This window comes from Triticum urartu, chromosome 7A (genome assembly GCF_056163025.1).
Source record: "Triticum urartu cultivar PI428250 chromosome 7A, HENAU_Tu73, whole genome shotgun sequence".
NCBI classification, from domain to species: domain Eukaryota; kingdom Viridiplantae; phylum Streptophyta; class Magnoliopsida; order Poales; family Poaceae; genus Triticum; species Triticum urartu.
This window is the reverse complement of record NC_141879.1, coordinates 101,774,516-101,786,709: the sequence shown is the minus strand read 5'-3', so window position 1 is coordinate 101,786,709 and position 12,194 is coordinate 101,774,516. Positions and strand designations below refer to the sequence as shown.

General features: G+C 45.9%; 1 protein-coding gene across 3 annotated transcripts; it reads right to left on the bottom strand.

Moving 5' to 3' along the window:
• Positions 1 to 797: 797 nt before the first annotated feature.
• LOC125524448 (uncharacterized) lies at positions 798 to 4,304 on the bottom strand. Of its 3 annotated transcripts, none has more exons than XM_048689502.2 (7): positions 3,564 to 4,304; positions 3,397 to 3,462; positions 3,204 to 3,269; positions 2,400 to 2,723; positions 2,244 to 2,313; positions 2,017 to 2,135; positions 798 to 1,205 (listed from the first exon to the last, which is right to left on the bottom strand). In XM_048689502.2, the coding sequence occupies exons 1-6, from the start codon at positions 3,912 to 3,914 to the stop codon at positions 2,017 to 2,019; spliced, it is 996 nt and encodes a 331-aa protein (XP_048545459.1). In that variant the 5' UTR covers positions 3,915 to 4,304; the 3' UTR covers positions 798 to 1,205. The 3 variants fall into 3 exon arrangements, with proteins under 3 accessions (XP_048545459.1, XP_048545460.1, XP_048545461.1); XM_048689503.2 differs by having other exon boundaries at positions 798 to 1,202; XM_048689504.2 differs by having other exon boundaries at positions 3,210 to 3,269.
• Positions 4,305 to 12,194: the final 7,890 nt, after the last annotated feature.

Below are 12,194 nucleotides of genomic sequence, written 5' to 3'. Positions count from 1 at the left end.
GCCGAAAGAGGCAGGTTCATGAGGTTTGTATGCGGCATTGCCTACATTTAGAGGTCATGGTTGAGGTTTTAAGAGAAGGTTGGGACGACGGCTTACACAGGCTGGGCGGCAAGATGATGCACAATGGCAGACCTAGAATCTCAACACTGGGGGTGCCACAATTCAAAATTTGTGAAATTTTACACTACACATTGTATAATTTGCTCTAAGCATCCTTGTAATATGAAGAAACAATCATAAAATAGCATTGACTTACATAGAAAAAATTATTTTGCAATTTTGTTCCTAGATCCGCCACTGATGATGCACGACAACGCCCATCGGCCACGGGTGGGGGGACGTTAGATGGTTAGGGCGGCGTCGAGAGAAGGAAGAAGAGGGGCGGCTATCAGGAGGAGAAAGAAAAGAGGGGCGGACGGTCCATGTGAAATGGACCGAAAGTTACAAAAATTTCGGTCGCCTAATCTATAGGTGGTCCCTTTGAAATGTGAGCATCAAGACATGATGCGTGCGTATCCTCGTGGGTGGTGCGCACCACAACTCCACTCCACCACCCCCGAACTGGGACGCCAGGCAGAGGTCATGGGCAACTTCGGGGACGCCACCCAGGATACGTTCGCGAGGACGATCCCGGCATGATCGCGCCACCACAACAGTACGTCGCTCTCAGTTCAGGCTGGTCCTCCAACGGGGAATCCCAGAACAAAACGTATAATTTCGCTGAAGGATCCGGGTCCATCGCTCATGCTGCTGTCGCTTTGCGCTTTGTAACCGTGCAACGATTTTGGGCATCAAAATTCAAAAAGTTCCCGGCAGATTATATATATTCTGAATTCGCCAGGAGCACCGGCTACTGCCTGTGCTGCTGCTCATCATCATCATAGAACATATTATGGCAGACTAGTCTAGTTACCTGCTAGTCCTGAGGCCCTCAAATTGACTGGAAAAAAGGAGCATCAGATGAGCAATATTTTACAGGGTTCTTCTCTCTAGCTACTAGTACTACCAAGTGAAGATGAAGCGCTCAGGCCGCTTCAAGAATTAACAGTAGAACTATATAGCGGTAACGGAGAGATCAGTCAGTGATTGGCAAAGCTTTGACTGTCGGACTTGCCGGTTAGTAGCTAGATCGCTGAGCTACGTCACGTCATCCTGCCTTCGCACGCCGACTTCTTCGGTGTCACTGGTGATCACTTCCTAAGCTGCTGTCAAAGACAAGGGTTTAGAGACAAACAAACGGTTATTAGTATCTGTCGATGCTTCGTTAAGATATAGGAATGCACGGGGTAGATAATTGTTCTTTTGATCAAACATAGCAATCATAGCAGGTACTAGCATGGGGAAAACAGTTGATGATGTTAAAGAGACGCTAGTAATAAATTGGGCTAGGTTGGTTAGCTCACCTGCCTGAAGGCTAGGTTGCTTTCACTGAAGTCATTGAACCCATTGAATTAGCCCCAAAGTCTTCTTAGTCAACTACTTTATGTCTAAACATCTTACCTGTTTCATTACTGGCCGCAGTGTTTATATTTACAGGGAGTCCAGGGTAAAGCTTGAAGTATCGACAATTTTTCACATTATGATATCAATGTTTTAAGCACATCCTAGACAACATGACAGTAAACGAGACCGTCAGTTCGAACTATTTTCTTTTAATCTAGCAATCAGGTTGGACCACAATCCAACTCCTTAGGCTCAGTTTGTGGTTGCTGAATTATGTTGCGCTGAACTCTGTTTTTACGATCTACTGAGGGAAAGTAGCCACGAAGCAAGAACAACCTCGTTAGCCGAAGCACAGAATAGGCAAAATCTGGTTGGAAAAGTTGTATTATCATAATCTATCACGATGTCAAATGCAGCCTTAGTCTAAAAGGAGAGGCTAAAAGCAATGGTATGTTGTGCATGTGATCACACTTAAAGCATGTTTATCCTCCTTTTAAAAAACTTATCAGCATATATAATTATTTTTTATATGCTTGACTGATTGGCTCTTCAACCATGCCAAGAAAAACTCACCTACACATGCCGTGTATTTGCTGGTACCATATCATGTGACTGCTCTTTGCTACGCGAGCATCCATCAAAATGAGTGTTCAACATGGATGATTCTTGCCTTAATGAGTTCATCTTGTTTCCTTCAAGGGGGTGAAGGGGCATGTCATCATTAATATGAAAAGGTGTGGTGTCCGCGGTACAAATGAAAATGCTGGCAACAACAGATAGTTAAATAATTTGTCACAAACCTGATGGATCAGCTCTGTCCTGAGCTGATGTTAGGTGATGCTTCAGCATTATATCCCCTCGCAACATCATCTTCAAAACATAAGAATGCATGTTGTGAGAAAAATCTTCCTGAAACCTCAGTACAATATCTGTCGAAAATAAGGGACCTGTGTTACCTCAGAGGATTCAGGCAACTGAAATGATTGAAGGTGGGGCTGTGACGACTCCAAGTGAAACGGAGGCTCTGGAATGGTTGTTTTAGGACAGCTTGGTAACACAAGAGGCTGTGGTTGATTTTGTTGAGGAGAATTCATCGGATCGAATGAATGATGAGCTCCTGAACTTTGGTTTACAGGTGGCGCTACTGCCCCAGAGCTTGGTGCCGCCACATTTCTCCCACTAACACCAAGTGCTGCAAACATTTGTGATGCCTGCACAGGCTCAAGTGCTCCAGATAGATACGATGGGTTCAAGTAAACGCCGTTTCTCATAGACAGCATCTGTAGGGGGGATCAGGGCAAAAACTCTGCATTAATACTTGAGTTTGAACTGTATATTTAAATTTCAAAAGTGCAGTTTAACTATCAGCACCTACCAACTGAATATAGCTAGCTAGCATAAATGTCAATTGGCACGGCATTTGCCGAAGTGCATCCGCACTAGGAAACTAGCCCTAACATATCAACACTTTGATCGGCATTACAAATGTGAATCAAAGGAGATCAACAGTTGTATAAGATGTGGCTAACAACACTCGATAGAGCAGAAAGTAGTCACTCACTGCTGTGCTGTGTGAAATCTTTCCCCAGCCCTAGTCCACTATCGATTGGATAAAGAATCAGTAAGGACAACACCCACAGTAAGGCACTTGCCCCTACGTCAATGTTTGCAGTTTGGACCATCAGTTAAAATAAATGCACTACTAGCAAGTTAGCCTCTACTCAGACATCAACCAGCCATGCAGAGATGCATTTACTGACCTGTACCTGGAGCTGCAGTTGCTTCAGATACTCAATGGCCTCGTCAAGCATCGACGCCTTGTCAGTCTGCAACCCACCCCATGAACACACGCATTCAGATTCCGGAACAGTAATTCCGCAGCCCCGAAATTCAGGGACAAGGAAAGGAAAGTAAAGGGGGACGGCTGGTTTTGCTGTGCTGCCGAGTGCCGACCTTGTTGGAATTGGGTATCAGGCTCTGCAGCGCCTTCATCTTCTCGTTGATCCTGCTCCTCCGCCGCTGCGCCCCGGTCAATCAAGCAAGCAAACAAGCAATGAGCGGCCGGTAAACGCAGAGGGCGAGAAGAGCGGAAAAAGCAGAGCGAAACTCAGGGGCAGCACCTTCTCGGAGAGGTTGTGCACCTCGGCGGCGCGGGTGCGCTTGCTGCCGGACCCCCCGCCCCCGCGCGGGCGGTCGGACGCCCCGTGCGGCTCGGGCTCCGACGACCCGCCCGCCTCGCTCTCGTAGAACGCGCCGCCCCCGAGCTCGCCGTACTCCGCCTGCTGGTGCTGGTGCTGCTGGCCCAGCGCGGCCGCGGCCGCCGCAGCGTGGAACGCGGCGCCTCCCCCGAACATCTGGCGCCGCACCTCCTCCTCCTCCTCCTCCCGCCGGCGCCGCCGCTCCTGCTGCATCAGCACCAGCTCCCGCACCGCCCCGCCCCCTCCAAACCCCTCGTCCCGCCGCTCCTCCATGTCCCGCCCCGCCACCTTCCACCGCCAGATCACGCCGGGACCCCGCGGCAGCTCGCCACGGAGCGGGAGGAGAGAGGAGTGGGGAGCGGGGGAGGAGGAGGGGAGAGAGGGGGGGAGGAGGTGGCGTCGCTTCTTTTTAGTGTTGCGCCCATGCCGCGCTGCTGCTGCGCTGCCGCGGCGCGGGTGGTGGACTGGTGGCCTGCCTCGCGCTTGCTTGCGCCCGCCCGCTGCTTGCCCGCTTCGGGCGCCGTTTGTTTTTTGGCGCAAACCAACTTTTTTCTCCTCGCCTCGGCTCGGGTACCCGCGGCCGTGCGGGGGTGGCGTGTCAGCTAGCGGGCCGGATGGACTGTTTGGTTTTCCTCTTCTGCCTGCCGCCTCTGCCTCTGGGAGTCTGTGCTGTGCTGCGGAGGGAGGGAGGGGGTTGCATTTATGCTGGCTTTCGGTTGAGTGTGGGCTTGGGATACCTGACCTCAGCTCATCGGTTCCTTCCTTGGGTCTGGGTTTCTGCGTCCGGGGTCTCTGTGGTGCGGCCTGGTGTCCGCGTCAAGTGAGGCCACCCTCTCACGTACTCCCTGTGTTTCATCAAAATAATAATTCAAGTTCTAGTACGTTTGTACCAAGTCAAATCAACTCTGCTTAAGTTGACCAAATTCATACAAAGGCCCACTAGAAAAAATAGTAAAAAAAGTTATCCCTCTCATTCAAACATGGTCCAAAGTAGTCAAATGGTTGAGAAAGAATATTTATTGTCAATCTAACCCTACCATCCAAACAGCTCTTTGGTTAGAGTTAGTCTAGGGTTAGTTCAAGGTTAGAATCTAACTCTATCCTCTAACCGAGTTAGAGTATTCAAACATGGCCAAAGATTTTCTCACATCTATGACACAAAGTACGCAGAGTAAGTAAATATCTACAAGTACATTACGTAAAAAAAGAGTAAATATCTACATCGTAGGCGACAAAGCGCAGAAGTTTCGCTCTGCAACTCCCCCGCGCCACCACGAGATCTTCAAGGTAAACGCGACAAGTTCAGATCCCAAGGTCCGGATTGGGGGGGGGGGGGGCTCTGTCAAAGGCAAGCGCGCCTCCGCTATAGCTCTTGGCGCCCACACGGCCAAGAGACATAGCCACCTTGGTTGATCGTTGTGTTATGTTCAGATTGTTCATCGTATATTTATATCCACTAATTATGGTCATGTGAGTAGATCCATCATTTCCTGGGGTCATGGAAGAAATCTTGTTGTTAGTAATCATGTGAAGTTCAATACCGTTTAATGCTTTGATAATATATTGTGTTGTCCTTTCTCTAATGGTGTTATATGAATGAGGACTACACAACACTTCAGCATCATTGGGCCTAGGATAAGACATTATGGAATTAGTTTACAAATGATGCGTTGCAGGAGTGATAGAAACATACGCGCCAGTTTATGAATTATTCAGTGAGGGGTTGTGTTTGGATTCTAATGTTTAATATTACGTTTAGATATATCTTAATTATCTCTCTTTGTATTTTGCGGATGCTTGCATGAAGAGTATAATCATAAGTAGGTAATTGTTCAAACAAGGACAGTACCTTAGCTTCGGTCCACCCACACAACACTTATTGAATTCATGAACGGTAACTTAATGAATCATGGGGAAGCACATTTGGCGAAATTCTTGTGTATCCTCAAGAGCGCTTTAGCTATTATAAGAAACACCACTGGCTTATCCTTAGCATAGATAAGAATTGAGCTACTTGCTGCACTCTTTTACTTTTGTTACTATTTATCTTGTTATAAGTTATTTTGCTATCAAACAACCTATCAAATTGTTTTTATAGTGTTTACAGTGAAACCTTGCTAAAAACTACTTGTCAATTCCTACTATTCCTCGTTGGGTTCGACACTCTTACCTATTGAAAAGGCTATGATGGACCCCCTATATTGTGGATCATGAGTGAACATAAGGTTTAATGATAAATATGACAGTTTGAATGTACAAATTTTTCACCAATAAAGCACACAACGATCAACTACTATAACAACATTTAACAACAATAAGTGATAATGGTACTTGATTCACACCAAATTGTACATAGATAGGATGGAGATGGAGGGGGTGGCAGTGATGTTGATGGTGGTGGGGAAGCTGACTTGGATGAAATGTCCCCCTTGATGCACTAGAGTTGGTGACGATGGTTGCTTCAAATTTCCACGAAGAGGGGTAGACCTGGCCAGAAATAACCCTCAAGAAAGAACACATGTGTAAGGGCATATTTATCCCTAAGTGTTTTGGTGATTGATGACAGCGCATTTGCGGACTAATCGTGTGCCTTGAGTATTCCAGACATTTCATTGCTAGGCACAAGACGATTGGGTGCCCCTCGAAGACTGATGAAGACGACGTCTTTTCTACGTTTCTTTTTGGTGGATTTGAGTCGTAGGAAAGTCGTACTATTAAGAGGGGGTCCGCGTTGGAAATGTTTGGGTGGAATCATCACGTACACGTCTCCTTCTTGTCCCCTCCTTTTTCCTTGGAGCTTCCTCCGTTTTCTTGCCTCCCTTGTCTGGCTGCTGTGGTTGGTCGCGGTAGCACTGCTCCCAGGAAAACGGTAGTACCGTAGGCATCCGCGGTAGTACCTCAGGTGCCCACGGTAGTACCGCTCCCCTGGAGCCGCACTACCGCTGCCCACCAAGCTAGTGCCGCCCCTTTGCGGTAGTAGGGGCGGATGTAATTTTTTACATCCGCACCTACTGCGGTAGTACCATTTTCGTCGAGCGGTAGTACCGCGCTATGCAGTCAGGCAGTAGTATCGCCCCTCGGTAGTACTACTGTGTCGGGTTTTTGCTACTTCCGTTTCTTTGTGGAAGTAGGCACGGAAGTTCCTTTCCCCCTGGCTGGGGGTTTTTGCCTTGCGGTAGTACCGCATGGGGGGCGCGGTAGTACCGCACGTGCGGAAGTACCGCCCCCAGCTCCTGCGCGTCTTTTTTTCTTTTCTGTCGCTGGGGTTGCGGCAGTACCGTGGGTCGGTACGGTAGTACCGCACAGCCGTGCGGTAGTACCGCTTGGTGGCAAGCAGTAGTACCGCGCGGCCTTGCGGTAGTACCGCTGGCCAGGAGCGGTAGTACCGCTGGCTGCGGGCTGGTTGGTGGGTAACGGTTGGATCCTTTTCCCACACTATATAAGGGGTCCTCTTCCCCGTTGACTCACCTCTTCCACCCCCAAGCTCCATTATTACTCTAAGCTCCATTTTCGTCCGATCTCACTCCCTAGCCGACCAAACTTGTTGATTTGCTCGGAGTGGTTGAGAAGGCCTCGATCTACACTTCCACCAAGAGATATTTGATTCCCCCTACTAATCCCTTGCAGATCTTATTACTCTTGGGTGTTTGAGCATCCTAGACGGTTGAGGTCACCGCAAAGCCATAGTCCATTGTGGTGAAGCTTTGTGGTGTCATTGGGAGCCTCCAATTGAGTTGTGGAGATTGCCCCAACCTAGTTTGTAAAGGTTCGGTCGCCGCCTCCAAGGGAACCAATAGTGGAATCATGGCATCTCGCATTGTGTGAGGGCGTGAGGAGAATATGTAGGATCTAGAAGTAGATGTGTCTAGAGTGGGGGTGATTAGACACTTAGTGCTAAAGTTGCAATTTTTAGGCCTTTTTGGTTTGAGTGGAGTTTTAGGCACAATTTCAACATACACAATACATATCAAGCAAGCATGCAAAGAGTATATGAGCAGCGGAATGTAAAGCATGCAACTTGCAAGAATGTAAGGGGAAGGGTTTGGAGAATTCAAACGCAATTGGAGACACGGATGTTTTTTCCGTGGTTCGGATAGGTGGTGCTATCCTACATCCACGTTGATGGAGACTTCAACCCACGAAGGGTAACGGTTGCGCGAGTCCACGGAGGGCTCCACCCACGAAGGGTAATGGTTGCGCGAGTCCATGGAGGGCTCCACCGACGAAGGGTCCACGAAGAAGCAACCACCCACGAAGGGTCCACGAAGAAGCAACCTTGTCTATCCCACCATGGCCATCGCCCACGAAGGACTTGCCTCACTAGCGGTAGATCTTCACGAAGTAGGCGATCTCCTTGCCCTTACAAACTCCTTGGTTCAACTCCACAATCTTGTCGGAGGCTCCCAAGTGACACCTAGCCAATCTAGGAGACACCACTCTCCAAGAAGTAACAAATGGTGTGTAGGTAATGAACTCCTTGCTCTTGAGCTTCAAATGATAGTCTCCCCAACACTCAACTCTCTCTCATAGGATTTGGATCTGGTGGAAAGAAGGTTTGAGTGGAAAGCAACTTGGGGAAAGCTAGAGATCAAGATTCATATGGTAGGAAGGGAATATCTTGGCCTCAACACATGAGTAGGTAGTTCTCTCTCAGAAATAGGATGCTGGAAGTGTAGGCTTAGTCTGATGGCTCTCTCCACGAATGAAGAGGAGGTGGAGGTGTATATATAGCCTCCACACAAAATCCAACCGTTACACACAGTTTTCCAATCTCGGTGGGACCGAATCAACAAACTCGGTCGGACCGAAAAGGTAAACCTAGTGACCGTTAGAGATTTTCGGTGGGACTGACATGCAACTCGGTAGGACCGATATGGTTAGGGTTTGGGCATAACGTAATCTCGGTGAGACCGATTACACAAACTCGGTGAGACCGAGTTTGGTAATAAGCTAACCAGAGAGTTGGTCAGGCAAACTCGGTGGGACCGATTTGCTCTTTCGGTGAGACCGAAAAGTTACAAAAGGGAAACAAAGAGTTTACATTGCAATCTCGGTGGGACCGATTCGCTCTTTCGGTGAGACCGAAAAGTTACGAAAGGGAAACAAAGAGTTTGCAATCCCATCTCGGTGAGACCGAGATCCCTATCGGTAGAACCGAATTGCTAGGGTTTGGCAGTGGCTTATGACAAGTGAAACTCGGTGGCGCCGGATAGAAAGAATCGGTATGACCGAGTTTGGCTTAGGGTTTAGGTCATTTGTGGAAGTGGGAAAGTAGCTGAGGATTTTGGAGCATATCATTAAGCACATGAAGCAAGAGGCTCATTAAGCAACACCTCATCCCTCCTTGATAGTATTGGCTTTTCCTATGGACTCAATGTGATCTTGGATCACTAAAATGTAAAGTGAAGAGTCTTGAGCTTGAAGCTTTAGCCAATCCTTTGTCCTTAGCATCTTGAAGGAGTTCCCACAACCTTTAGTCCATGCTACTCCATTGTTGAACTTATCTGAAACATGCTAGATAGAAATGTTAGTCCAACAAGAGATATGTTGTCATCAATTATCAAAACCACCTAGGGAGCACTTGTGCTTTCAATCTCCCCCTTTTTGGTAATTGATGGCAACATACATCAAAGCTTTAGATAAAGATATAAAGAACAGCAAGTAAAGCTTTGGAAGGACATGTAACAAGCATAGGCTCCCCCTACATGTATGCACTCATATAAATATGAAATATAGAGGCATGTGAGAGCATAACCATGACAGAGTAGGCAATGTGTTACATGTATCTTTGCCATATGCATCAGAGCAAAAGATTATCAAGGAAAATACTTCATGCTCATGAGTCCTTCTTGCAAACAGTATGTACATAAGTAAGAACTCCTCATACTCATGATTTTGATACATATACTTACCTTGTGGTCTTGAGTTGGCTTAGGATGGAATGAACCTGCACAAACAAAGTTAGATAACATAGGTACATCCACTAGCCAGAGCAAACAAAAGAAACCACAAGAATACCAAGACTGGGATGACATGTAGAGAGTGAGTACAAGGTACCACATTGGATTCAACATGTCCCCAAGAATAAAGATATGCAATGAATTTGACTGATTTCTTTCCCTTAGGTGTCTTGCTCCCCCTGAATCTTACATGGGATATTGGGAGAAGATAGGGAACAGAAAATCAGAGCTGAAAGATACAAATGGATAGAACTTAATGCAAATACATGTCTTTCCCCCAAAAAGGTATGTGACATCTCTCCTCTTGAACATCAAGCATCTGGGATCCTTGAGTATTCTCTCCCCTGGAAGTCTCTCTTTCCCCCTTAATATTTTCTCTCTTGTAGGTTTGGTCCTTGAGACTTTTTCTCTCCCTTGATGTGATCTCTCTCTCCTACAAGCTTTGATGTGATCTCTCTCTCCCCCTTTGACATCAATTTCCAAGAAGGGCTTTCTGGAATCCGTCGTATAGGTTTGGTCCTTGAGACTCAACACAAAGCAATGGATAAAACTGTGATGCTTGTAGAGGACAAGATTCATTGAGTAGAGCTGGATCAGAAGAAATATAGAACAAGTGGCAAACTGTTTTTCCTGTTGCGAAGTCGGTGGCACCGAGTGGTATGTTTCGGTGGCACCGGAAAGATTCGGTTGGACCGAAAATTACAAGTCGGTGAAACCGAGTTCACATAGAGAAAAACACTTGTCACCTCAGCTCACTAGACATGTAGGATCTCACAAAGATTTGCAATGAATTACCTGAAGGATTTGCAAGGAATTAAATGCAGAAAATGCAGAACATAAACAGAAAGAAAAGAGAAGAGACTGAAAAATCTAGATGGAGTTTTTTTTGTTTTTGAAAAAGAGAAAGAAACTAAACATGCATGAGATACACACAAAAAGAACACAAGAGAACTTCATCTAGAGTTGGGCGGTGACATAGTCACCTATGTTAGAGTATATTGACTTAGGAGTCAAGTGAGAACACTTGATCATAGGTCATACTCATCGTTTAAGCTCAAAATGGGGTTACCATTTTTCGTTTAAGCATCTTGATGTATTCACATCTTGTTGAGTTGCTTTGACTCATGTCTTGGAGCAAAGCGTCTCTAAGATGGAATAACATACCTTGGGTGGTGGTGTGGTTCTTGCTCATGTAGTTGAACTTGTGTGGGTGCTCAAGGTTGATGTAGCTCATCAAGAGTTGGGAGCACCACTTGGAGTTTGAGTTCATCTACCTACATGGGTTAGTTCTTGCAAGGAAGAGCACTTGTGTATCCAAAAATGACAATCATGAAGCTCAATATAGAATTTGTCAAAGGATATGTTTGAATGGTTTTGTGCTTCCTTGTCTTCAACCACCATTGTGCAGAGTCTTGGTGATGTAGAGATTGCTCAAGATGTGAGTGAGTCGCAATCTCATGGAATTAGATTCAACCAAGCACCTACATGGGTTAGACAACATGCAAGGTGCAAATATATCCAAGACATAAGATAGTTATCATAAGAGATATATCATGGATTAGTCATAAGCTCATGTCTTGCATGTATCCAATGGAGTTTCTACTCCAAGTTCGAAGCATCAATGATGTTCAATTCTCCTCTCAACCTGCAAAACACTTTCTCATCAAGAGGTTTAGTAAATATATCCGCTAATTGCTTATCGGTGCGAACATGCTTAAGATCAATGTCACCCTTAGCAACATGATCTCGAATGAAATGATGACGAACTTCAATATGCTTAGTTTGAGAATGTTGTACAGGATTATGACCAATTTTGATAGCACTTTCATTGCACAAAGTAGTGGAACATGTTTCACATAGATCCCATAATCTTTAAGAGTTTGGGTCATCCAAAGTAATTGAGCACAACATGAACCAGCGGCAATGTATTCCGCTTCGGCGGTGGATAAGGATACCGAATTTTGTTTCTTGGAAGACCAAGACACAAGAGATCTACCAAGAAATTGACAAGTACCCAAAGTGGACTTTCTATCAACCTTGTCTCCGGCATAATCCGAGTCGGAATAGCCAACAAGATCAAAAGAAGACCTCTTAGGATACCAAATGCCAAAATTTGGTGTATGGATTAAATATCTCACTATCCTTTTCACAGCCTTAAGATGACATTCTTTAGGAGCAGCTTGATATCGTGCACACATGCACACACTTAGCATAATATCGGGACGTGAAGCACATAGGTATAACAATGAACCAATCATAGAGCGATAAACCTTTTGATCAACCGGCTCACCATCTTTGGTCAAATCATTATGTCCACTAGTAGGCATGGGTGTAGACATACCTTTGCATTCTTGCATATTGAACTTCTTGAATAAGTCCTTGGTGTACTTTGTTTGAGAGACAAATGCACCTTCCTTAGTTTGCTTGATTTGGAAACCAAGAAAGAATTTGAGTTCACTCATCATAGACATCTCAAACTTCTCTGACATTAGCTTTCCAAACTTTTCACTAAAGAGAGGGTTAGTTGAACCAAATATGATATCATCAACATAAATTTGGCATACAAATAGTTCTCCATTAACCCTTTTAGTAA

Excerpts from the sequence above, each read along its gene's own strand:
- LOC125524448 (XM_048689502.2), bottom strand. The coding sequence starts at position 3,914 with ATGGAGGAGCGGCGGGACGAGGGGTTTGGAGGGGGCGGGGCGGTGCGG. Across the intron at positions 2,724-3,203 it reads AACTGCAGCTCCAGGTACAG|ATGCTGTCTATGAGAAACGG; the intron begins GTCAGTAAATGC and ends TCCCCCCTACAG. Across the intron at positions 2,314-2,399 it reads AGTTGCCTGAATCCTCTGAG|ATGATGTTGCGAGGGGATAT; the intron begins GTAACACAGGTC and ends TATGTTTTGAAG.